This window comes from Balaenoptera physalus, assembly GCF_965194825.1.
Source record: "Balaenoptera physalus genome assembly, chromosome: 11".
Taxonomy (NCBI): domain Eukaryota; kingdom Metazoa; phylum Chordata; class Mammalia; order Artiodactyla; family Balaenopteridae; genus Balaenoptera; species Balaenoptera physalus.
The window spans coordinates 12,009,179-12,037,095 of record NC_138896.1 but is presented as its reverse complement, the minus strand read 5'-3'; the positions used below and the strand labels follow the sequence as shown (position 1 = coordinate 12,037,095).

General features: G+C 44.4%; 1 protein-coding gene across 9 annotated transcripts in view; it reads right to left on the bottom strand.

Moving 5' to 3' along the window:
- JARID2 (jumonji and AT-rich interaction domain containing 2) overlaps positions 1 to 27,917 on the bottom strand; it is a 242,770-nt gene that overhangs the window by 96,839 nt on the left and 118,014 nt on the right. The window contains exon 1 of one of the 9 annotated variants that reach the window (XM_082415155.1): positions 8,454 to 8,560. The exons of the other annotated variants lie outside the window; for them this stretch is intronic. Coding sequence (XP_082271281.1) covers positions 8,454 to 8,520 — 67 coding nt within the window. The 5' untranslated portion in view covers positions 8,521 to 8,560. Of the gene's footprint in view, positions 1 to 8,453; positions 8,561 to 27,917 lie in introns of those variants that run through there. 9 annotated transcript variants of the gene reach the window in all.

Genomic DNA, 27,917 nt, shown 5'->3' with positions numbered 1-27,917 from the left:
TAGACCTTACACAAGAGTGAAATGCCTACCAAAGAAATAACTCCAACAGTAAGAAAGTCAAGCAGAAATGTGTAATTGTAATAATACACTATAGCGTTCTTTCTGAAGTGCATCAACATCTTTCAGGGCTGGGGAGTGGAAAGGAAGAAACAAACTTCACGTATTACCGATTCAAACTAGTTACCCTTCCAGAGCTAAATATTTACTCTAGAAACACTGAAATCCTTTTTGGAATTGCCTTCAGGAACCAGTACCTGCCACCCAAGAAAAAGCATCAATCATTACCTTGTGGCCATATATCAGTTCTTAACTAGAGGTCTGACTGTACAACTTGCTCTTCATAGCAATCCACTGTATCAGAGTCACTGTATTGGAATCTGATTGTCTCAGAGGATAAGGATTCTCCACGACTCCATACATGGCACCATGCGGAAGAGGGAGTCTGGTGGCCCCAGGATGAGCCACTAGTAACCCAGACTGGGAAAAGGGCTATGCCAAGTGACATGGAAGCTGCTGAACCACCAGCCAACGGGTCACAGCTGAATAAAAGCCTGGTCTTCTAGCATTCAGATGTCCTTGCATCTAGGGCTATGGATATGATTTAGGTTCTACCAACGGGGGGCTTGTACCCACACAAGTGTCCACAGCCCCCGGCCCCCAGTTCCACTGTCTAGCCACCAGCCTCTGGGCATCAGCAGAAATGCTAGCAAGTGTCTGCATTTTCACAGCCACGGTGTTTGGCTTTTAAGTGAAGCCAAAAGGGCAGGGTGGCCCCTTGATTTTTGTTCTCCCAACCCTTCCAGCAAGTTTGTAAGCACTTACGTCCCTGTATTAAATCCCTTTTTGGTTGAAGCACTTAAAGAGCGGTTCCTATTAGTTGCAGTAAACACTATATAGAACACAATATTCTACATATTGGGTAAGATTTTCTGGAAGAACACAGTATACTGCAACAAAACCCTGGGACTTAGCCTGTTTACGCATGCATTTCCCCAGTTATCTATTTTTACATCATTTCAGGGTATGAGTAATAACATAACATTGGAAATCTAATACAATGCAGTAAATAAAATCCCATGGCTGTCACTTAGACTTGTGGCTTTGGGAGTCATGACTACAATACGGAAATGAAAACACAAGACAACTTCCCAGAGAAACAGAAAATGTGGGGAGTTTGCACTGTGAGGCAAACAGGAGACATAATTGCAGGGAAATCTATGAGTCTAAGGGTTGAAGTGTGGCCAACATTTCAAAGATGAGAGCAGTGCCATCCATTACGGTAACCACTAGTCACAGGGAGCTACTGAGTACCTGAAATATGGCTATGTGAGTAAGAAGATGAATTATTATTTTTATTCAACCTTATTTAAAACTCACTATAACTAACATTTCTTTAATAATTTGATATTAATTCTTGAAATATTCTGGATGTATTATTAGGTTACGTCAAATACATTTAAATGAGTCTTACCTGCTTCTTTAAAATTTTTTAATGCAGCTCTAGAAAACTAACACTACATATGTGGTTGAAATAACATCTCTATCGACCAGCACTAAATTAGAGCACTGCAGTAATGTCATGGGCGGGTGGGGGGAATGACCACCCAGCAGCCCACCCAAATAGTAGGAATATACAGACCATACTTATAAACGCAGATTAGGGAACTAGCCCAGGGACATAATATAAGTCACGTGTAAAAAAAGAGGAGCTAATGGATGAATTACCACACTTGAAAAGGATGGTAAATTCAAAATAAAAATTCTGGTTATGGAACCATATATAAAATTAATTTTTTAAGGGGGATTATCTCTAAAATAAAAGTGTACTCTTGGCTGAATTCAAATTTTTCAATAGTATGTAAGGACTTAAAGGAGAATAAAGCAAGAAAGGAGGAAGGAAATATAACTTCATTTTTTACCACCCACCATATGCCAGGGCACTGGGGATACCGGCATAATCCAACAAAGCCTAAATTTTAGTAGTGAGAAGAGATACTCCTGTGTGTATCAGTTAGCAGTATGTACAGAGAAGAAACCTTGCACTTGCAGGGCAAGCAATAGGGGAGGGCAGTGAATATGAATCACCGGAGCCAGCAAGCAAATCTGCAAAAGCAAAACGAGGAGAGCAAAGCTGGTATGTGCAATACACCTAAAAAACAAAAACCAAAACAGTGGTGGTGCTGGTGACAGTGAAGGAGGAAGAGGAGGAAGAAGAGGTGGTTGTTTGAAGCTGTGTTTGGAACAAGGAGGAAACAGAAGGACCACCAGGCGCTGCTCGGTGAATCTGAGGAAGAAGCACTTGCTGTCCCCTTTGGTACATACATAACAAGATCTCAAGTATCTCCTGAGGGAGCAAGCAGCTAATGAGTGAATGAGTGAGTAAGTGAAGGAATGAGTTAGCAGAGAAAAGTTAAGCTATTCAATGACAGCTATACCCTTGTCCTTCTGACAAAAAGAACCTCTGCAGACTGTAAAGAGTAGTGACCCTCAAACTTACGCCCTGGGCATAACCCCAGTGTGTCCTCTTCTAACAAATTTCCAGATGATGCTGGTTCTGCTTTGGCTGGTCTAGGGACCACATCTTGAGATCCACTATTGCAGGGGGAAGCAAGATTCAAGCCAGTAAGAGATCTAGTTGCCCTAAGACACTATGGGGAAGCAAGATTCAAGCCAGGAGGAGATCTAGTTGCCCTAAGACACTATAAAGCTCTGGGCAAGTGTGCACTAGATCTCAGGAAACCAATTATGTTTGTACAATCTATCATAATACAACTCATGGTAAGGCACCAAAATCCAAAGTTCACTCACAGTAAGGCGCCCAAAACCAAAGTTCTGCTGGGGCATTCTTCCACCTTGGATCATTAATTTTGTGAAAGGAAAGAAGGCTGCTCACAAAACTTAGCACAAAGCTATCAGAGCCTGCTAATGACAAATACAGTTAAAAAGTAGCGCATGATGGAAAAGAAGTGTTCATATCTAAGAGGCATCAGTCTAGAAACAAGGATATAATGTTTCTTTTCTCCAAAAAAAAAAAGAAAATCAACTGCCCAGGCACAAATTCAGGGAAACTGGGTTATCAAGTTTTACATGAAAAGGGGGAATTTTAATTGACTGTATGTGAGCTCAATGTCAGGCAAAAGGATTAGAATGCTCTGAAACACTAAGGCGTGACTGAGCCCCATTAAAAGGAATCTTAAGTGCTGAGTCCATAGTCCCAAGCCCTCATCAGACTAATATCCTCAAAGAACACCAAAGATTCCTCCATTCCAAGGACTAACAATGTCTGTTACCTGAACTAGGAGACAGATGGGTTGTCATTCACTTTCCAGATCAGGAAAAAGGAGCCCACACAAAGCGGCTGCTTGCCTGTTTTGTGAACTAGGAGACCTCAGCTGTTTCCAGCCTTTACGGGGGGGCAAGAATGACTTGTTCTGCGTATAACTGACTGTTTCAATTTGAGTATCCCCGTCCTGACATCAGCACAGAGAAAATGTACATTTATTTTTAGTTAGACAGTCTCCATGGTTGGATAAACCTGGGCTTTTTTCTTTTCTGAACACCGCCCACCCCCTTATTCACATCTCCAGTGGACGGGCTACCTTATTTCATTTTGAACGTTTTCATCCAACTCGTACCACCTGCCCAGTCCAGAAAAGCCAGGTCAGCAAGATGGAACACGACGCCACGGGGCAAAAGAGCCGTTATCAGACCATCAGACAAGCCAGTGAGTACTGCCTTTCCTTTCCCCTATGGAACAAAGCCCTGTCACCGATCTTTTACATTATTTTTAGTCAATGAGAAATAATCAAATGGCATCCTCTCCTCCAAACACACCAACTGGCTTTATCTTCCCACCCTCGCCCAACCCCACCATCAACACAAACCTTTGTCGGGGGGGAGGAGATTAAACAGAGGAGACGCTATGGCCCAAAGACCGCCTCCCCACATGAGCGTTCGTTCTCCTCTATTAATATTCAGTAGGTTGAACTTAAATTAAACCGCATCTATTGTCTTTCACAAGAGCAATAAATATGAGCTGAAAATTCCAAATCACTGCAGTAAAGGCAGCCCTTGGCGAGCCACCGTCAGCTGATGGAGCGGTGTGCCCCAGGCCACCACAAGGGCAGTGCCCATGCTCACGAGCTGAGAACCCCAGGGAAACAAAATTCAGGAGCTCTGGACCCTCATCTCCCAAATGAGCAAACAACGAAAAGGCTTTCAAGGCAACACACCCGAACCGGTTCTTCCTAAGCCTGGAACGGCAGCAGCAAAGAGGAAGGAGCAGTCCTGTTCTGGGGGCTGGAGATGTGCATGAACGTCTCCCCCTGGCCTTAACGTAACGGGGGCTGGGAAATTTAAAACACAAATGAGGCCAAAGATTCTGTCAGCTAAGTGATGATGAGAGCTACAGATTTCAGAACAGAAATGTGCACAGAGAAGGAGATTCTTTCCTAACATCTGAAAAGGGGGACAAGAATGGGCAGTGCTTACAATTTTGTTTTAGACACAAAGAAGTTTCGCCAGTCCTCCCATCAGCTACACGTACGGGATGGAATACAAAACTGAAGGAAAATCTAATGCCCTTATCTCACAAAAGAAGGGTTAAAGAGAAAGGAAAACAAGGAGACCTCTGAAGCTGTTCCCGAGCTTCCAAAACATCTGGAGCACACCAAACGTATTAGCATATTAGGGAGAGTCAGTGTATTTGGCTTTGTTGTAGAAGAGATGCACAAAAGGTAATTCTGTATTATAGAGCCAATGCCCGTCTGTCACCCTGTCACTGCGAGACAAGGTATCACATTACATATTAAACAGTCAAGCATCCAAAGAGAGCTTTCATTTGCGGTAGCAGCAGCGTGTGTGTGTGTGTGTTGGAGGATGGCGTGTGTGTGTGTGTGTGTGTGTGTGTGTGTGTGTGTGTTGGAGGATGGCGTGTGTGTGTGTGTGTGTGTGTGTGTGTGTGTGTGTGTGTGTGTGTGTGTGTGTGTGTTGGAGGATGGCGGTGGCTGGCTCCTGCACTTTGAGTTGAGAGAAAAATTATAAACGCAGCCCTTGGTGGAGGTAGGACCCTCTCTGAGGTATTCAGAATGTCAAGTCTGCTGCCACTACTAGTGGGAAATAAAGCCTATTTTCACTCAAATTTTGAAAGAAAAATTGGATTGTTTGCTTTTTGCGTGTGGATGCCAGGGAAACTCTGGCTCGGGCCAGCTTCACAGGGTCAACATGAATATGTAGTTTAAACCCAATTGTACACACTCGGGTCAGCAGCTGAGCTTCTGCATCGATCCCAGGGTCCAGGGAAGGGGGTGAGCAGTGCAGAAGGGTCCGCAGAGCTAAGCCCAGGACGGTCCACTGACACCCTCTCCATCTCAAAACGCTGAGGTGCCTGAGAACAAATAATGGTCGTGAGGCATGATGTCACTGCCACACTCATGGTCAACGAAGCACAAATGAGCGTGGTTTAATACCTCAGCTTATGGAAAATAATTATCCCTTTCCCTAAGGAGAATGGCCCCTGACAGACTAGGGCTCCCCTTTGTCTGCTCTCAAATCAGCTGTGCAGATTTCTCACTCCAGCCAAGAAAACGGGGTCCAAACATAGCCCCAACAAACCCTCAAAGGAGCCCTCAAGACACAAGGGCAACACAGGTTTTTGTTAAGTTTAACACCCAGAAAGTAGATAGTAGATAGACAGACAGACAGACAGACAGACAATCCCCTAGAAGCCCTTCACCATCACCAGACTTTTTCCCCACAAAACCTTCTTGGGTAATCTAAACATTCTTTTGCACGCTCGATTTTTTGAGAACAGATGTTAGAAAAAAATCTGACGCAGTGATAATAACATGGAAAAGTTGGGCCACTGGGCAGGCAAGCAAAATGTCTGACCTCATCCTTTCCTCCTATTTCAGAATCACGCAAATGACTAAATTCAAGAGACGCGAGCAGGAAAAGAGACAAACAGAACCCTAGCCCAGGAAGCATTTCCTCACCTCGAGGCACAAAGGAACAAGCCAGCAGACAGGTCACAAGTACACACAGGGAGAGGGACCAGATCGCTGCTCTTACTAAACCCCAAATGGGTCAGCACCAACACGACACGAAAGACCTCTCCTCCCCACGTCCTGACCAGGAGTTACACAGGGAGAGAAAACACTCCTCATGGAGAGGCTCCAACAACGACAAGCAAAGAGCCACAGCGGAACTTCGCTGGATACAAAATCCCTCCATGGGAAGGATCCATAATCTCTAGGAAAGATTTCCGGATGGGCCCAGAAGCTACTGAAACTCTGCTGATGACAGCAGTGAGCAAATGTGCTGCGCACTTTAGCACAACTCCCTCCTCTCCTTCTCTGGGGCAAAGGCACTTCCTCCCTATACTCTCCCCCATCCTCCCATTCTTCATCCTTAACATGATTTTTATTACGATCAGAACAGATACAGTATCTTGAGCAGTAATGATTACTGAAATATAAGCACCCACCTTGCTCTACAATGAGAAGCTCTACCTGCATCCAATTATCCTAAGCCTTCTATCCCACGTCATACCTCCTCTAGGTCCGTGCCCCATCCCAATACCTTATATGCTGGCACACCAGTCAACCTAATTATGACTGTCCATCAAAAGCACGAATCTTGGAATCCCCTAAAACATGAAACTCAAGTCTCTATCAGCTAAGTAAAAGTATTTGCTGGACAGGTGGCCCAGTTCCGAGCCCCCCAGAGGTCGAAAACTGCTTTCCACGTACAGAAGTGATTAAAGACGATGTTGTGCTTAGGCTGGTGTGGAAATGAGCTGCGGAACAATGGACCACTTCCTGCGGAGCCCGGGAACTTAGAGGCAGACACAGTGGACGGGAACCCTAAACATTTTTAGAGAAATTCTTTTAGAAAGACAAACAAGACCAGCGTGTCCAAAGTCTTCTGTTCAGATAAGCTGACATGCCAAAATCTGGTTTTATAAATCATGGAATTTGTGCTTCTCAAGGGGACATTTTCCATATGCGGTGCATGTTCCCAGATAGTGACATTCTACCTGTAAATAATTAAAGTGTGTGTGTGTGTGTGGTTGTGTGTGAGTGTAGGTGTGTGAGTGTGTGTGTATGGAAGGAGGGAGAGGGGGGGAGAGAGAGAGAGTTATCTTCAAAGCTTCATATTACATTTACCCCACCAAAAGTAAGTTACCAAAAGAAACCGGTTCTCCAGTATTGGCAAGTCTCTACAAAGTTAAACAAGGCTGGCTTTAACACAAATCAACAAATCCCATAAAGTTATTAGTTTGTGCACAAGTCGGTAATGATAAATGGGCACAACTCCAAACCCTTTGTGTCCTAACATCATAATTCACAGAGAAGTAAACAGCCACATCCTTACCCCAGAAACCTCTCTGGCTGCCTTTATTCCCTAAGCCCATAAAATGGCCCACATGCAAGTCCTAAACTGTTTTGTTCATAAGTTTCCCAGTGCACTCAGTACCTCCCCCTCACATACAGACAAGTCAACTACACACCCACTTCTCAGATGAATATAGTAAAGGATTAAGTGGGCTATTCAAAGTCCAAAAGAAAAAAAAAAACAACCTGCTGGCAGCAAGCAAGCTCAGAGAGGCCTACAGCCTCCCAAAGCCGCCTTCGTTCCCGTGCTGAAATCTAAAGGAAACAGTACAGAAAGCAGAACTCCAGGAACGCGGCCACAGAATCTGCAAAGATTTGAGGCACCTAAAATTGATGGCTGCTAAAACTCACCTGTGTCTCTATTTAGTAATACAAACATGGATCAATGCACAAAATATGGGAGCAGAAATGAGAGCACTCAAAGTTCAAAGCTTTAAGGTCTAACCTAGAATCACTCGGTCTCTGCTGACATGCCTCAGTTTCCTCCATCTTTCAAGGAAAGAAGAGGTGGAGAAGGAAAGTATGACAGGAAATGAAAACCATGCATGCCGTTTATAAAGGAAACCAAAGCTACGGTGAGGATGAACCAGTTAACTTTAATGAAATATCTATTTTTAAATGCTGGGAAATGATCACATAAATTGGCAATAAAATAAAGGGACCAGCCATAGCTGGATGGTGTTCAATCTCCAGAGAAAGGTCTAAACTCGTACAAGCCTGACTAAAACTGAAGATTTGGCCAAAATGGTCAACAGAGCTCAATGCTTTAAGAGCGACATTAATTCTCTCTTGTAAATTTCCACAGTACCTTTGCAGGAGCCATCATTGCCCCTAGGGAGGATACCAAAGCTGAAAGAATATTAATATTAGGCAAATCGCAACACTTTTTACATTCTCTCTCTCTCTCTCTATATATATATGGCACCTTACCATCCATAATGGATTTAATCAGGACCCCAATAGGGAAACCTACAAAAGGCCTATTTCTCCAACAAAAGCCACAGCAGCCTGAAACAAATCTACAGCTATTTGATTTTTATTTTATTTATAGGAACAGACCTTCTATCCCAGGTTCCTCAAGATAAGCCACCAAAAACTGCACCTGACAGACCCGTGGAGCAGCCATCCTCAGAGCCGGATCATTGCAGAGAGACAGAGAGGAAGAAGGACAGAGGAAGGGAGGAGGGAGGGAGGGAGAGCGCAGCGAGGCAGGCTCCAGAGCACTTGTCAACAATCCTCCCCTGTACGTAATGAGCAGGCGGCAGCGCAGATTCCGGCAGTGCAGATTCCACGCGGCGGGCGGCGCAGGGGCCTGGGGGAGGGGAGGCGTCGGGGAGAGGAGGTTATTTATGAGGCTAGGAGGGAATCTAGCACCAAAGCGGGTGGGGGGGGGGGTGGTCTGGGGCTTTTTTCCTTCCTGATAAATTAGAATGAGAAAAAGGAAAAGATGGACTTGCTTTTCATCCTGCAATTTCCTCAACCTGCAATGCAGACAAATCCTTATTTTAGAATTTCTGACATGGGGTGTGGGCCGGCGGCGTGCCACTTTGGATGGGAGCAGTTTAATTGTCCGCACTTGTGTGTGCCCAGTGTGCCAGACTGCCCCCCTCGTGTACACACTCCCCCCAGCCCGGCAGCGGGGTCCATGGCACATTTTCAATGGCATCCCTTCTTAATATCATAATCTGTGTCATTCGGCACTTGCCTTTTATTTATTTCTATTTGTTTTTTTGGCTGGGAAACCTGGGCAGCTCTCCAGACAGACTGCAGAAATCTCTTTCCACATGCTCCTCCTCCAGCCCGCCTGCCCCCTCCCTCCCATTCCTGCTACCAGGGTGCTTCATCACTTCTGTGATGACTGCGTGGGCCACCGCTGCCCTCCCCGCCACCAGCGCATGGACACCCCTCCCCCAGACACATAAATTCATCTAATCTAATAAAACAGAAGCTGTTTTCCCTCGTTGCTTCTTGAGGATCTTTTACAAAACGGGCTCTGTGGCCTGGCAGCTGCCGAGAGGGGTGAAAAAGGCAAGATTCCAGCGGGGCTGGCCAGCTCCCTGGCCTCAGATAACTGGAGCTCGCATCTCCTTTGACATGTCATAAGCTTTTTGATGGTTAAAGTCAATTCTCCTGAAGCTTTCGAACTTCAGCTGGCAATTATAATGTCCAAAACACATGCTCTGAACACCAGCCCACATTCTCCTCTTCATGCCTCTCCAGAGGGGAAAAAAGATGGATGGTGGCAACACCCTCAGAGAACCCACATGGTATTGAAAGCTTCACTCACAGACTCATCCAAGGGGACTGGGGAAAGAATGCCCCTTTACTCTTACTTTTAGCTTGTTGTCGTTGTTATTTAACTATTGAATGAGCCCCTTCTGGGCTTTACACAGGTGAAGTCATTTAGAATTCAAAAAACCCTGATAGCAGACCTGTCCGCTTCACAGGGCCAGTGACTACGCTGTCCACTATGGCTGGTTCCTGTTTCCTAAATGACCATGGCATCTCCAGCTGCCTCACTTTCAAACAAAAAATATCAGGAGGCAGGTGATGGTCTTCCCTAACCTCTACTTGATTTCCACCACTCTAAAACCAAAATGTAGGGAGGGCCTTAAGAGATAATCTAGTACAATCCTTCACTTTACAGATGAGTAAACGAAGGCTTATTCAGGTCTGCCTCTTAACCAAGATCACTCACTGTATTAGTTCCTTATAAGTTCTCAACAAGCAGAAGGCCATCTATGAACCCTGAGGTCTCTGGGGACAGAGGTAAGCTAACACACTAGAACAATGTCATGGCACAAATCGCTGTAGGATACAGGGTTGGAAAAGCCTCTCCAGTCATTACATGCCCGGTGTGAGCCCAGAACAGACCCTCATTCAGTTCTCTCCAGTGCAATATATTCCTATTACGGTGAACAACTGTTTGGCATGTGTCCCACTGCGGCATAAGTCATACACAGTCAATTAAAGGACATTTAAGGGATGACTATTTGGCTTTTCCCTCTTCTTTCTACTGGGACTTGTCTTTAAAGTGCCTTCACTAATCAAAAGCACCCAAAAGGGAGAACTGGAAAGAGGGTATGAGACAGATATTTGGATGTATGGTAATCCTGAGAAAAGGTTAGTAAGGAACTGCAAACCATAAGACATAAACAACCAGCCAGAAATGAAACTTGAGGGTCACGAATGGGATACTGGTCATCCTTAACATCTCCACCTCTGACCAGTCCGACACAGCCATGGCAATAAGGGCTCTGTGCTCTTTCCATATCTCTATTCTCCCTGGCTTCACTGCTGCTTCCTCTTCCCATCAACTAAAAAAGTAACAAGGTGTTTAAATTCAAAAAGATAAGGCATAACAGGATGTTGGCCCCAGGCTGCTCTTACTTCCAAAACCATCATCAGCATGTGACCATGCACTCAGTATTCCCTAAAAGACAGGCTTAGTGTCAACTCTGGCCCGTGCTCTGCTGCTGGATCAGGAAGGGGAACTGGAAAACTCTTGCCTGTGAACTTCCGTAGGTTTTGGACTGTTTAGATAAAACGTCGGTTTACCAAAGAGTGAACGTATCTTCAGCACCAGACAGACTAAAAGCACCAGCACCCTCTGGAAGACACACAACAACACCGAGAACCAGGTTCAGTTTAAGAACAGCAACACAACTTTCAATATTTAAATTCTGGAAAGAGGGGAGGGTAGAAAAGGAGACTGGCAAGGACTGTTTCTTGTTCAAAGATAATATGACTGACGGCATCACCAGCTAAGTTTCAACATCCAAAGATCAGAGCAAGTCTCAATGCTTAAATGAAGTCAAGACTCCCCAAATACTAGCAACTCCATCTACCCCCATTTTATTTAATTTTTAATAATATAAAGAATATCTGCAAACCCAATCAATAAAACATTACCTATTGTGCTTCCCCTCCCACCTCATTTCATTATTTTTTAAGTTACAGCACAAATATGCATGCCTAAATAGTATATTATCTTAATGTGCTTGACTATGAGCTTCATAAAAAGACTAGCACACTGTGTTCAGTCTTAGAAGAGTTTTTTTTCCCCAACTCAACATTAGGTTATTACTCAGATCCAACCATGATTTTGCTTATACTGTGCCCAGTCATTTTCACTATTATTTATCATACTCCATTGTATGGATACTCCACAATTTATTTCGATTCTCTTGTTCGTCTAAAGTTTTGCCTATTTGTTGCTATCATGAACCATGCTGCAAACACCCTTCTGCTTGTCCCCTGGAAAGCATGCACTAGAGTTTCTCTGGGATACATACCTAGGAGTGGAATTACTAGAAATCCCTGGATACACGAATACTCAAAATTTATAATTTAGTGGCAAACTGGTTTCAGGAGTCAGTTTTTGCTAGTGCACCAGCAAGGTATCACTGAATCTCCAAATGTTTAAATATAAGGACCTCTTATTACTCAAGACTCAAGAGTGCAAGTCACTCCAATTGCCACTTCAGAACAGAACAGAATTTCAGAAAGGATGTCCTATCCAAAGAAATGCTCTGCAGCCAGCCAGGTACATGGCCATCATCCACCTAATTACCACCTCAACACCAGGACATCTGAGGACCTATTCTGCTGCTAAGAGCTTTAGAATCAAAGACCCACCTACGTGTACTACCATGTCATTACCTCCGAGCTGGGCCAACTCCAGCAGCCCACCAGCTGCATTCAGCATTTTGCTCGCCTTAATCAAATTTAGATATCTAATAGTACCCTGTGTTGATTAATTAAAGAACCTGCGGCCTCAGAAGAATTAAGACCTTGTTTTATTCATGTATCCAATCAAGGAAGTCAGCCCATGTTGAGGGCTGGGATCCACCTCGTAAAGGAAAGACAAGCCTGTCAGAGCTAGAGCAAATCCTGGAGTACTCCTTACCACCCAAGATCAGCCTCCAAAAGCTCTCCAGTTCCCTGCTACCTATACAAGCTACTGCATACAAAGGAGGCACTTTAACATGTGAGTTAAGTGCTATGAACAGCAATTTACCAAAAATACTTAAAAAGGAGGGATAGGGTAGAGTGGGTTGCCTTGTGTGAGAGAAAGGCATAAAAGGTTGTGGAGTCTAGGAAGTCAAGGAAATAGAGGATTTTAATGAGTGCACTGCATTAGCTATGTGCTCAGAGATATTTCTCTGTTATTTGGGCTGAATTACATGGTATATTGATCATATCACCTAAATTATGATTTTTAAAAACAAGCCAATATGATCCACTGTGCTAAAATTTGACTTCCAAAAATATAGAACCATCATACTAATAATAAATATTACTTGTTAAAATTGTACGTATTTAAATAAAAGTTAAGACACTGGCAATATACCAAGCAGAATTAAGTACATACAGAGTCTGGCTTGAACCCTTTCCAAGAGGGCTTGGTAATTCCTGAAGCGCCAACAGCACTCAACTGTATAATGCACGTGGCTGGCCCTAGAGCCAATGTAACTTCAAGGCCACAATGTTCAATTATAAAATAATACCAATAATTACAAGAACACAGAAGGGAGATCTGGGCTGGGTGACTGTGTATTAACTAGTGAAACAAACTTGGTTGCTATGGATTTAGTCACTAATACCAATGAAATGGCACTACAATTAAACCAGGAAGTTCAAATTAATAAGCTATCGGAAAAAATGTTCCATCAGATTTTTTAATTTAAAAAAAGAAAAAACTGGTTTATTTGGTAAGCATCTAAGCCACTAAGAACCTCAGTGGTTCACAGCGCACATATTGTAATTTGGACAAGGTTGCCTGCTTCTAATCCTAGTTTTACTCCCCGTGAACTGTTCGAACTTAAGGAGAATCACTGAAAGCTCTCTGTGTCTCTTTGTGTCTCTGTGTCAGTTTCCTGATCTGTTAAATAGGCATAAGGACAACGGTGGTTTTAAGACATTAACGTAATTATACATATGTTGGGACTTCGCTGGTGGCGCAGTGGTTAAGAATCCACCTGCCAATGCAGGGGACATGGGTTCGAGCCCTGGTCCAGGAAGATCCCACATGCCGTGGAGCAGCTAAGCCTATGCACCACAACTACTGAGCCTGCGCTCTAGAGCCCGCGAGCCGCAACTACTGAGTCTGCGTGCCGCAACTACTGAAGCCCATGTGCCTAGAGCCCGTGCTCTGCAACAAGAGAAGCCACCACAATGAGAAGCCTGCACACCACAACAAAGAGTAGCCCCCGCTAGCCACAGCTAGAGAAAAGCCCATGTGCAGCAACAAAGACCCAACGCAGCCAAAAAAAAAAAAAGTAATTATACGTATGTTAAAGTAACAATGGCACATGATGAGTGCTTTATGAAGGGCTACCTATACGCCTTAATAAAACTTTGGTGCTAATGAAATACAATTTTTTGTTTAACATATACTTTTAATTATTTGATTGTAAAAACAAACAGAAGATAATATATACTTTAGCTTTGAATATATGTTTTAAATGATTCAGATAATGGATTTCAAAAGGTAAACAGAGAAATGATGTCAAGTTAAAGAAGATTATCAACACTGTGAATTTGAAAATGAATCGCAATAATATTAAGTAAAATTTAACAAGAATCACAACATGGCCTTGTTACCTACTTCAGAATAAAGAATAATGGAAAACTATGTTTGAAAAGTACTGAAACCAAGAGCAGACTCAGGTCACAACTGAAGAGTAGTTGATCCCCTTTTCAAATCTAACTTTGACAAAGCCTACAGTCTCATACACTGCAAGTATGGTAAAAGATTGATAAATGGGTGACAATTGTTTGAAGTCTTTACTTCAGCAATTTCACTTCTAGAAAGTAGTACTAAGAAAGTAAACGGAGAAACAAGAATTTATGTGCAAGGATTTCGACACAGTTCGTCTTTATTATTTTGTTGCTCCTTTTACTGGTTTAAATTCTATCTTAATTTTAAGAGAGAGAGAGAGAGAGACAGAGGTCTCCTACATCAGCTTTCTGAGCCATGCAATAGACTGGATATCAGTGCTTTAGTTTTCAAACCTGGCAACACCCCACAATAGTCCATGAAGGTGCTGGGGTAGCTGGCTTGAGGGCATGTATGGCAAATGACACGTTCTCAGCATTCCTTGAACTCTCAAGCCTTAAGCACCTCTGCATATGCCATTCCCTCTTGTGGAATACTCTCTCCTCTGTCTGCCCAGAAAGCTCCTGCTCCTCCTCCTGGTCAGCCTTTAGTGACATGCACCACCTGCTCTGCAGCTGCTATTCAATCTCTAATACCTGATTGTCAGGGTACTGACCAAGAGGATTTAGTCTTGCGCATCTTAATAACCCTCGAAACCTAGTATAAGCCTAGAGAAAGTGGTTGAGGCCTAATAAATGCTGTCAAAAGCATAAGCTGTTTCTTGAGGCCATCTCAGGGCCTGCATAAGCCTGAAGCGCTCTTATTACCTTGGCGGGGGGGGGGGGGGGGGGGTCCTCATTCTACAACTTACCAGGCTTTCAAAGGCACCCTCCACCCCTGCTTTCTTCCTAGAGAGAAAAACGTTTCAAATAATTATCTCTTTGTGTTTAAAAGTATTTTGCTAGGAATGCCTCGTGTAATTTATAATACACTGATTTCCTGGCATTCACCGATCAAAATTAGGAATTATTGAGAAATAACCTTCAAGTTTTCAGGTGAAATAAAATTAGAGCTCTCATAAATTTAACACTTACTAACCTTCACATTATATTATGTTTTATACATATTTAACCTCTAAATGATTTTTTTAAAAGAAATGGAGCCAATAATTTATTTCTACATGTAAAGCTGTTCTGTGTCTTCCTCAAAGTATTTACCTGTTATATCCTGATAATTTTGATAAACTCATTTTGTTACTAACAATTTTAAATAAAAACCAAAACTAACTATAATCCTATCTTTTTTATAAGGTGAAATTACATCAATCACTATTAACAATTTTGTGTATATTCTTCATAGTATTTTCCTTAAAAGTAACATGTACCATACTAAAGACTAATGCTAAACATGGAACACAATTTTTTAACATTACACATGATTTTTAAAAATCACATTTTCAAACACTTAGTGACATGAGGAAAGACTTACAATGTAACTTAAACTGCAGAAATTCCACTGCATAAAACAATTACGTTGTGCTTAAAAAATATAAATGTACAGAAAGTAGACCAGAGAAAATAAAACTAGTAATAAAAACTGGTATTCTCCCCAGCAGAATCTTCATAATTTTCTGAAATTTCCAAATTTTCCACAATTAAAATGAATTTCTTTACATACAAAGCCAAAAGGAAATCTTAAAAATTATTTAAATGGTATCAGAGGAAAATAGGTGTGTTGCCGTCATAGAAGCAGCACCTGAACGCAAAAGAAGTAATTAATGAAAAAAAGGCAGCGATTTTAAACATTACTTATGTGGCGCTAATAAAAAAACCTGGATAAGGTACATGAGAACGGTAGACAATTTTTGGAGCCAGTGATACACTGCTATATGGAAGTCAAGGGTAATATGAACATTGTGACATTAATACCATGGGCAAGAGTATTCTGAAATTGCCCAAAACACTAAAAGGCATTTGAAAACAAATATTAATATTGTTTCACTTTGTCAGGACTTTCTATATAACATACCAAGAGAATGTTTCTGAAACTGACTACACTGGCTATCTAAAAAGACTTCCAGCCAAAAACAACAACAACAAAAGACAGAGCATGAGAATGAAAGAGAAGAATTTCACCACTACGCTCATCCTGTCTCTGTAACTGCATGGTCTAATTCTGTAGACTCCAGTTACATGCGGCTTTTAAAATTAACTAGGGCTTCCCTGGTGGCGCAGTGGTTAAGAACCCACCTGCCAATGCAGGGGACATGGGTTCGAGCCCTGGTCTGGGAGGATCCCACATGCCGCGGAGCAACTGGGCCTGTGAGCCACAACTACTGAGCCTGCGCGTCTGGAGCCTGTGCCCCACAACAAGAGAGGCCGTGACAGTGAGAGGCCCGCGCACCGTGATGAAGAGTGGCCCCCGCTCGCCGCAACTAGAGAGAGCCCTCGCACAGAAACGAAAACCCAACACAGCCAAAAATAAATAAATAAATAAATATTTTAAAAAATAAATAAAATTAACTAAAACTAGCCAGACCAGCTAGGTCTCAAGGACTCAGGAGTCACAACTGACTAGTGGCTACCGTACAGGACCACGCAGGCACGAACATTTCCATCAACGCAGAGAGCTCTCTCCTGGCCAGCGCTGATCTATAGAATTTTCATGCCTTTAGTCTCAAGACCCAGCAGCAGCCCCTGTGTCTGTGTGCTGTCCTCTGCTAGGAGTTAAGACCCAGTACACAGGGCAAGTCAGACAGACCGAACTTCTTTTCCGGAGGCAGGGTGAAAGGACAGGAGGGGCGAACAGAGCAGGAGCTGATAAATCCCCTCCAATGCAGCACAGATGGCTCGCAGTGTAATTGGTCTAGCTCTTACAGGAAGGGAGAAGGGAAAACGGAGGTTGGAACCATTCAAAAGCCACAAGCTTATTCAGAAAATGAAGAACTGCAGAAAAACTTTCTCTGTGCCAAGCAATTACACCAAAGGGGCATTTTTATCACAAACAGTTTTAGGTGATCCTATTGTAGCTTGAGGGTGAAAGGTCAGCAAGCATCAACGAACAAAGTGCCACATGAAACTGTTCTGAGTTAGGCTTGCACCTTGCTACCCTCGAGGCTATAGGCACTGAGAGGTGTAAACCCGCAAACAGAGGACTCTGGGCTTGCTGCCTCTGTTCCTATACATGCAGGAGACCTCCAGAGAGAAACCATCACCCTGCATTCCTGTGTGCAGGGAGAGGCGTGGGTGGGGAAGGATGCACACACCATAGGCACCTTTCCTCTAGATTACCTCCTACCCACTCCCCTCCGAGTTCTGCAAAAGCCTCCAAATGTTTCCCGACCCAACAGTACACAGGGCATTGAGCGAGCTGGAAGAACATGAGCCTGCCATAAACACATCCTGTCATCACTCATCACTAAAACAGAACCAAGTGAGACAAGGGATGGCCAGAGTTTTATTTTACTTAAGGAGGAAACCAGTGAAGGGATGACTGCTCACAGCGATACCCAGTTACTGGTAGAACTAGAATGATGGGACAATGTCAGTGCATATTACAACACATCAATTTTTTGATGCATCCAATATTGCTTTAAATGGCTGGAATCCAGGAATTTGGGGCTAATATAATTTGACAGATTGCAGTGTGAATGGTTACATCACATAGCCTCTATCACCTCTAAAAGGCTGCTAAAAATACATAGGCCCCAAGAATTTTCTTTCCTTGACCCTGACCTAAAGTTTAGTCGCCATTCTGATGTACTCCAAAGTCATTCTCCCTCCGCCTGCCTTAGGCCTACACCCTCCAGCCAGCTGGCACAGATCCATCCTCTTTCGCGTACCAAGTGCCAGCTCAGAAACCATCCTCTCGGGCTCCTCAGAGACTACAGAATCCAGCGCTCTGTGCCCAGGAAGGGGTGCCCCACCCATACAAACCAAACTCTCACTATTCCTACAGGGCAGGTTTCCCAACACATCTGAGGAATGACCTGCTGGGGAAAACTAAACAGGGATCGCTTCCTTTGAGCTTGGTCAGGGTTTCTGCTCTCCAAGTCCTGGGGTGACGTCTAATTACAGGATGCTGGCACCCAAACCCAGGGAACAAAACAAACCGATTTTAATACAGTCCCTTAAGTATGCTGTTATATGACACAGCTACAGCTTTTATGAGAAGTGGTTAGGTAATGTATACCTAGAACCTCAATAACAACTGCCCTTTGAATGCTTCTTTTCTGCCAGGTACTAAGGACTTTAAATAAGTCATCCCATTAATCACCTCTGAGAAAGAAATTATTCCTCCACTTACAGAGCTGGGAAACAACGAGCAGGAGAGCCAAGCAGAACGGCCAAATCAGGTCTGTTAGTTCTGTTCACCCTTGGTGGGACTGTGCGCCATCCTTTCACGGATGACAGCATGGTCCTCTCTGCCAATTTCCACGAGAAAAGTTGGAGGGCTCTGGCCTCCTGGCCCAGGGCTGGCAGGAGGATGAATGCCCAGCAGTTCTCTCCAGGAAGCCTCTCGATCATGTGCATTCACGGCTCCAGGGCCCTGAGCTCAGACCAGTGCAACTGAGCCTGCCTCCGGTTCCAGAGTCCGCCCGGGAAGGCGTAATTCCAGTTCACACAGATGCCTTCTCGCTGGGGATATACAATATGCAGACGTTCTGAGCTCGCTCTGCCCACCACCCGCCAAAAAAAACCAGTCAGTTCCTCAGACAGAAAGCACTCTTGACCTTGACTCTGCTTCACAAAAGGGCTAAGACACTGGAGGAGAATGTGTGACAAGTCAGCCCGCGGTGGTGGCCAGTATCCTTCCTTCCACTACCAAGAGTAGCCACTTGATGGCAATCTTAACCTATTCCCTTGGAATTCTTCCATAAAGGGAGACCCCAGGAGGGGGGAGGCACCAAAAGAGGGCTGGCTGACCCTGTGGACACGGCTGGAGACAGCATCTTTGCAGGACCTGCGTCTGCAGCGGCAGGAGTGTCCAAGGTGGAGGAAGAAACTAAGCCACCATTCTCCCTTGGGTTACTCGTCACATCACAGACTCCTGTGAGGGCCTAGGCAGAAGTGATTATACAGGCTCTGCAGTCAGACAACTCGGGAAGATGGATATCTCTCAGGCCCCGCGGCACGTTCACATCGGGCTTTCCATCAACAGACTGAAGTGCGAGGCAGACAGATGGTAACAAACAGGCTAATAAATCAACGGCAAGCTCCCGCCTCTTATCTCAGCACCTTGTCCCCTGAAACCACAGAAAAAAAGCCAATAATGAAAAAAGGCAACTTTCCTTAAAAGGTGTAACACTTGTTGAATAAAGCAGCCCAGCACTTCTTATTTAAATTGTAAAAGAGAAGGAAAAAACAACAACAAAAAAAGCTATTTGCATCTTCTGCAGAGAAGGCTCTCCAGAAAAAAAAAAATAGAAACACACTGTAAATTGCATTCACTAGACACTTCTATTTTCAGTGGCAGGAAGATAAACATCAAAATGTGGGGAGAAGGGGGAAGGAAACGGGGCTGTTATCAGGAACCAGTTGGCTCTCTCAGCTTGGATGATGATGTGCCCCCCCCAAAACACACACACACACACACACACACACACACACACACACACACACACACACACACACACACTCTGACCTGGCCCTGTGCTTCCTAACGCTTGGCTTCTCGATTTATAAGGAGGGTTCAGGCAGAGAGTGGAGAGTGTGCCAATATATTCCTCTGAGGGATTCAGAAAGTGCCAGCTGAGAGGCTTCCAGCTCACCCTTTACAACTGTAACGCTTTCCAACCGAGTCGACTGGAAAGGCCCTTTTCAAACAGTACTGGTTGTCTGAAGTCAGGTCAAGGACTGAATGAGACGGGATAAAGCCACTAGGGTAGAGGTTAGGCAATTTGCAGTGCAGATCCCACTAGAAATTAGCAGGCCCCCTGCATGCCAAAATGGAATATTCTGCAATATTTCCACTGGCATGTCACCCGCCCTGATGGTGTCTGAAGAGGATTCATCAACCGTCTAGAGGGTAGGATGCAACTTTCAAAACACAGATTCAATGAGTCCCTTTCACGAATACCCCAATCGTATGGGAAGGAAGGAGAATGTCAGAAATAACAGTTAAATGTTTCCGACATGGAGACCTTGAGCTGCCTTCACGCATCAGAAGGCAGAGCCATGAAAAACTGGAAGGAAACTGCCACTTCAGACAGCACCACAAGCTGGCCTGCGAGTCTCAAGCCCAGATGGCGTCCCCTGTCATCAAGACCAGGTGCCAAGCGTGACCAGGATGCCCACCTACCTGCCAAAGGGAAGTGCAGACCTGGTTAAGGAATAACCCAGAAGACAAGGGCAGGGCAGCCGGGAAGTGGCCCTGTGTGCACAAAGAGCTGACTCGTTACATCCAAGGCGTGAATGAGCCAAGAACACCAGCGACAGGTCAGGGAATGGTGCAAAGAGAGGGGACCTGGGTCCCAGGACATCGGGAACGAGGAGCCCTAAAGCTCTCCCTGGCACATCACAGGGACAGCCTGGCTGACAGGCTGGGCTGACACTGGCCACTCCTCTCCTTGAGAGGCACGGCTAAGGTTATGAAATAGTTCACATTTCCTTCATTGTCCCCAAACCTCCTGGAACGCGAGACCTGTACTGTTTTACAATCTTTCGGAAAGAAATTATGAGAAAGCCAAATCTGGGACTCTGCAGAAGGACCCTGAAGGCCATGGAGAAAGCTGGAAGGATAGATGAGATCTGGCAGCAGGGAGATTAAGTAACGCACTCTACATGAAGGGATGTGTGGACTGCAGGGCAATTTCCCCAAAGCCTACCCAGTTAATCACTCTTCTGGCTTTAAATATACACAGTAGAAGGCTCAAGTAACAACAGGTTATTTCCAGAAACTAAAATAAAAGGTCCTCTAAATTTGGGGTAATGGGAATCTAAGAAATTCACAAGCAAAGCAAAACTGCACTAGTCCATTGTGGTAAATCTGACAGTAATTATAAACTCCATAAATATACATATCACAGAATTCAAATCATGAAATGGGTAAGATTTAGAAAACACACAAGGCCTTTCTCCAAGTAGAAGGAGGTGGGTGGCATTATCAGTTACAAGAATGAACACAGATAAATTCCACACATGGGCAGCTACTTCTGGCTGAGTGCAGCCCTATCTGGTGAAGGCCACAGGGCCTTCCCTTTCCATACAGGTTGAGAATTTAAAATAATTGGAAAGCACTGCCCTAAATTACATTTACAGCATAACATTCAAGCAAATAAGATGAATTAACATATAACAAATACGAGTCCCTCAACTTCAAATAATCCCATGATTTTTCCAAACTCAAGGCTAGAACCGTCCTTCCTAGGCCATCTCAATTGCCAATCCCCTCCCAAGCCCTTAGGGCCTAAGAAACACCTTGTTTGCCCTCTCTTAGGGCTCTTGGCCTTGGACAGCTGCTCCCTGTGCATAGGAATCATGTTCCAATCCCCACTGCAGTAAGGGACTTGGGCTAATCCAGGTGGTCTCACAGAAGCAACAACTCAATAAATAAATGTCCAAGTTTAATTTTACCCAATTGAGAGGAACAACATCTTCTCTAAGGTCCAACAGCCCTTACAGTTTCCTGACCTACCAGGAAATAGTTATAGTCTCACAAAAAGAAACATGGTACAAATTAACACAGCAATTAACTTAATCTAAAACTGAAACAAACAGAACTGTCACCATTTCAAATCCCTACCGCATACTGGACTGTTACAGACTTAATGCCCACCAGCCAAATTCTTATGTTGAAACCCTAACACCCAGTGTGACTGTATCTGAAGGCAGAGCTTGTAAAGGTTAAATGAGGATGTAAGGGAGGGGCCCTAATCTGATAGGGTTGGTAGCCTTTTAAGAAGGGGAAGAGAAACCAATGCTCGAGTGCGTGCTCTCTCTCTCTCTCTCTCTCTCAGCCAGGAAGCAAGGCCTCACCAAGAACTGAAGTGGCCGGCACCCTGGATCTTGGACCTCCAGCCTCCAGACTATGAGAAATAAAGCTCTATTGTTTAAGCCATCCAGTCTGTGATATTTTCTTACGGCAGCACAAGCTGACTTATATATAGACTTACACCACAGCCACAAGAAAATGGACAGAAATCAGCAATCTCACCACACTGCTGCCTCATGTTTTTGCATCCTCAAGGCCACCAAGCTGATCATGGGGTCCTCAAAAGAATCAGTCTAACTGAAAGCACACTGTATTAGCAGAGAAGGCACAAGACTTACAGATGCCAATTGCCCTTGGGGAAAAGCCAAGTCTTGAACATCCAGTTCCAGAATGTCCTGAATTATAACACCAAGGCTGAGTATTCTAAACAGGCAGACTAAGAACAGTGCCACAAAGGGGGCGGGGCAGGGGTGCCACAAGAGAAACGTGACATGGAAGAGGATGAGAAGTAACTGTTTAAAAGCCCACTTGGTCTGGACTTGCACAACCGCTCAGAATGAAAGCTGTGATGCCGGTTTAGGATGGAGAATCTGGCTCCACGAGTGTCGCCATGAGACGGTGAATGTCACCCTTGAGCCCGAGTGCCACCATGAGATGGTAAATGTCACCCTTGAGCCCTCCAAGAGCTGCTTACTGGACACACCTGTGCCTCTATCTCTGAGGCACTTTCAAGTCTCAACAGACACTCTCTGGCATCTGGTACATTCTGGAGAAATATCCTAAACTCATGTAACATCATAAAAGCTCCTAAAAACAGAGACAGCCATGTTGGCAAACCACCAAATGAGCACATACTTTAAAGAAGGCAAATGAACTAGAAGGGGCAGGTGAAAACTTTTCTGGGGTGACGGAAAAGTCCTGTATCAACACTGGAGCTCTGGTCATACGGGTACATGTGCATCTGGCAACTCACGAAATTGCACACCTAAGATGAGTGATTTCACAGAGTGTAAAGTCTTCCTCGATTTATTTTATTTTATTTTTTTTAAAAAGTGGGGCAAGATCTGGATTCAGGAGTCCTGGGTTCAGATCCTGATTTGACCACTTCTTAGCAATGTAGCTTTGAGCATGTTGCTTTCCATCTGAGACCCACTAAACAAACCCGCAAAGTTATGATAGTAATCGTATAATTACCACACTGTTATGAGAATTAAAAGCAGTAACTTTTATTTTCTTAAAAGGACAGTTTTATTTTAAACTACCGATCAATGTATCTTGCACATAGGTAGGCTTTCAACAAATGTAGTTCAGAAAGAAAGGATAAAAGGGTGACCTAATTCCAAGAATGTTTACGATAATGAGACTTATAAAGATATCACAATTATGAATAAATGTGCACTTTGGTAACAGGGAAAATAGCATGGGCTGTGACCTGGGGCGAGGGGGCTACAGGGTCAAGGTGTATGCATTTTCAAAATGAAATCTGGAGTGAGAGATGGTACAAACCCCTGAACAGAGAGGAACACATCCACAGTGCAGCAGAGGGGTGCTGGGCAGAGGGGTGGGGACACAGCCGGTGTGCAGGTGACCACACACTCTAGAGCACCCAGGAGTTGTGCATACAGCAGCAGTTAACATGGATGAAGCTTTTCTCTCCTGGAACTTACAATCTACTGTGGGGCGAGAGCTTATAATAAGCAAACAGAATAATACAATGCCAGGCTGTGAGAGAGTCTATGTCAAAAAATATTACAAGGTAAGGAGCTAAAGGGTAACAGGCAAAGGCACAATTTTCAATAAGATGCTCAAGGAAGAAGCCTCTGGTAACGGCACATTTGACCAAGACCCTGAAATACCGAGAGGGATCAAGTCACACAGGTACCTAAAGGGAGAGAGTTCTAGACAGAAGCATCGGCAAGCACAAAAATTCTGGGGCAAGAGTATACTACTAAGTGCATTTGGAACAGCAGGAAGGCTAGACTAGGTGAGGGAGAGACGGGCAGATAAGACCAGAGAGAGGCTGGGGGACCACATCAGTGTCCAGGGTAAGATGCTTGCCTTAAGAGAGACGGGGGGACACTGCGGGACACCGCGTGTGCTGATTCGCACTTACAAAGGACTGTTCTAGCTGCTGCCTAGAGAGGTAAAAAGGCAGAAGTTGAGGGAGCTTTAGGAGTCTCAGCCCAAGCTAGAGGTGGTGGACTCGTGGCAGCGGTGCAAACTCAGTTTCAGAACATATTGTGAGTTTAGAATAAACAGGTTTTGCAAAATCGGGGCGGGGGTGGGGGGAGTACCAGATAACTCACAGGTTTTGATCAAAGCAACCAGAAGTATGGAACTGGCATTTATTGACAATGGGAAGACAGCAGGGCGGGAGCAAGATGGGAGGGAGTGGAGAGACAGAGTTGGCTTGGTACACCTCAAGTTCATGAGACCTATCAAGAAAGCAAAGTGCGGACGGCAGGTAGGCAACCAGAGTTCAGGAGAGAATCATCACGTCAAACGCTGCCGGATGGGCAGCTAAAGCTACACTGACTGATAACTGGATTTGGCCATCAAGGTCATTATTAGCCTTGGTAAGTGGCCTGACTCTAGGGGTTCAAAAGAGAATGAGGGGGGAGAGGATATTAACATGAATATAAATAATAGAGGGAAACAGATAGTGTAGACATTTTTTTCCGAGGAATTCTATAAAGTAAAAGAAATGAATAATAGCAGGAGGGAGATAGATTATCGGAGGGTTTATTTTATGGGAGAAACTACAACATGTTTTGTTTACTGATGGGAATGATCTAGTAAAGAAGTAAACAAATGACGAAGAAAAGAGGGATACTTTCCAGAGTGGTGTTCTCATAGAGATGAGACAAAGGGATTTTGGTGCCCAAAGGGAGGCACTGACCAGAAAGACTCTTAGAGGCGGAAGAGCTTTAAGAAACATCCCAGGACACAGCAGGTTTCCATCCTCTCGGCTTCAACACCTCTCAAAGTTGAGCCATTCTAACAACACGGGCAGGCAGGAAAACACTGTGGAACTGTCTCAAGCTCAGACATCACACGCATGCCCCCCCCCAGGTGACACTACCTGTGTGGTGTGCCCCTCTTACTACAGGGGTCCAAGCCAGGAGGATGGGGCTGTAATCAGAGAGCGCACACAGCTTGCAGAACTGCCAGAGGCAGCAGGCTGAAGTTGCTGGATGGGCAGCGGGCCTCACGCACAAGTGACGGGAAAGAGGAGCAGAATACGTTCACCTCCAGGGGCACCTCCATCCTCAACGCTCCAGGAACTCCTCACACGCAGCCATGCCTCCTGGGAAGCCGGGTGTCTCGCCATCATTTAAATTGGATTTCTGGTTCCAATCAGTCTTCAGCATGATCCATCCCTTCCAGTGAAGCTCATCAGCAAGGTTCAAAATTCCTCATCTGTAAAACGATGAGCCTGGCCTATATACCTCCAGAAGCCCCTTCCAGCTCTAGCCATCCATAATTCTGTGGCCGCAAGGGCTGCAGGCAGGCTCGCCATTCCCTTGGTGCCAGAGCGGTACAAGCAGGCTGGCCACTGACACCTGCCATTTGTCCCTCTGGACTGTGGCATCAACAATCCCGGCCAGTGTGTACTTGCTGGTCCTCACCCTTGCCCCGCACACTACCCCGTCCCAGCCTCAGCCCTCGCTCAAGAAGTCCCACAGCTTTCAAGGCCCACAGGAATGCAACTTCTTCACTGAAGCTTTTGCTGGTAGCTCAGCACTGGGCCTTTCACATCACCTGCCTCCCTGCTAGCCTCCTCACGTCAAACCGGTCACACACACCTCTGATTTTTAAAGCATTTTGTTATATTTTATTGTGCTTCATTGATACCAAGTCACACATATTTCTCTCTTGTTAGAAAGCACCTCACAATTATCATGGCTTACACTTATAATTGGAAGCATTTTTTCTTTTCTTCCATAAAACAATGCATCACTTAATGACATCTTAGATGAGATGAAATAAGCTATTCTGACTCCTCCAAAATTAGCAATTTCAGTTCCGTCTTTATTACTCACAATAGCTCCTACATACTAAGAATTCCATCAAGTACTGATCAGATGGGAGCTCTATCTAGAAATTTCCCATCTGCATTACTCAGGGTCATGAAGACTGACGACAGAACACCTACAAGAGAAAGAAATCAAGTCTTCCCAACTTTACCATTATCCAAGATAGATGCAGCTTCATTTTTAAACAAAGAATAAATGTAGGTTGTTTTCAAGAAGTGTATTTGCCCTCACTGCCTTGCTCTCCCATGGAGTGCTGTCAGGGGACGCAGGTGACAAATGTCTCAGGCGCTGGACTGTTAAGAGAAAACTTAACTCATGGCCCAACCTGCAGAGGTCACAAGCACTGACACAGCAGCAGTTCAATCCGGAAAAGCCAATTTCTTCGGCAGGGGGTGGGGGGAGATTGTCTTTCCTGTTGAAGTAGAGACCATCTTGAGAACTGCTGGACATTAGAGCTTCAGGCCAGGAGAAGGCAACCATACAGCCACAGCGTTCATTTCAAATATGGCCAAAAATAAACTTCCATTCATCAGACAAGGTGCCCAGACTCTGATTTTGACTCGAAAGTCACACTTTAACCTCATCCTGTAAACAGTGAATTTGCAGAAGCTGGGCCCATGTTTCATTCCACAGACATCAGTAATCTCAGAGAGATTTTGAAGAGAGTCCAACAAAATTCTACCCTTTTAAAAAAGAAATGGGATGGGTGGGGCGGGGCGGGGGGGGGCCAGTTTGCACAAGGGGTCCTTATATTTGTACTTCTAGCTTTGATCCTTTGCTACAAATGGACAGTTTTTTGCCAGCAAGGCCACTGCCCATCTCTCACCACCTCATGGAGGTGAGTGGCAGCCCTCTGCCAGCTGGCTGGTTCCACAACAATATTAAAAACACAAATCTGTATCCCTAGGTGAAGAAACAGAAAGAAATAATGAATGTATCCGTGTGTAAGGAGGGTGACCAATCAGGAGGAATGCAGTTTTTCGATTTCCTCTGACTATCAATTCAATGACAAGCGCTAATAAAGCCCAGAGCCATGGTCACATGAATAAATACTTGTACTGCCCCCCCTCTTCTGAGGTCTCTTTGCCAATGAAAGATTTCACAGATCTCCTTCAAAAGAAATTGCTATTTGAAAAAAAAAGTACTCCTACAATTTTGTGTTTTTGAAATCCTATCTTTATAGGGGGTTCCAAAACTACTTCTATTTATTTAAGTGGTGGTTATTATAAGCAAGGGAGAAAGCCGGGGTTTAAATCCTGGCTCTGCCCCATACCAGTAGTGTAAGCAAATTGCTAATACGCCCTAGTGCAGTTTCCTATATTTCTAGAAAATGGTTGGTTCTGAAAGTTAAATGAGCAAAATACAGGTGAAGTGCTAGAACAATAACTGGCAAAAAGCAAGCACTCAATATAGGTTCCAGCTATCACAACTACTGTAAAATTCTAAGAAAAAACAATCCAGCTTCCCTTAAATCTAGTCAAGATGCTTTAGCTGGCCACAGGGTTTGCTGGATCTCAGATGAAATTTATAGGAAGCAAATGAAATTCAAATACAGCTAATAGCTCCCCTCTCTTACTGTGTAATTATGTGTACTCATTATTTGTGTAGCATGTTATTATTTAAATGTCCCTAATTTCAGCCCCAGCAGGCCAAGGGCCTCAAAGAGTGGCTGAGGCCTCCGCCTCTGCCAGCCTTTCTGAAGCTTTTGTCAATTTATTACTGCCGGGAAAAGTGGCACCATCTACAGCAGAGAGTAGACAGAAGGTTCACATCCAGCAGAAACCTTAGCACCACCTCCCCTGAAGCCTGGCTACAGCCAACAAGCTGTATAACAACGGCTTCAATTCCTACACAGACAACCCACTGGGATGTCCCAGACTCAAGATTCGCCACCTCCAGTAGGACAAAAAAAAAAAATTCATCCCTTGTCACTTTAGAAGCACAAAAGCAAGA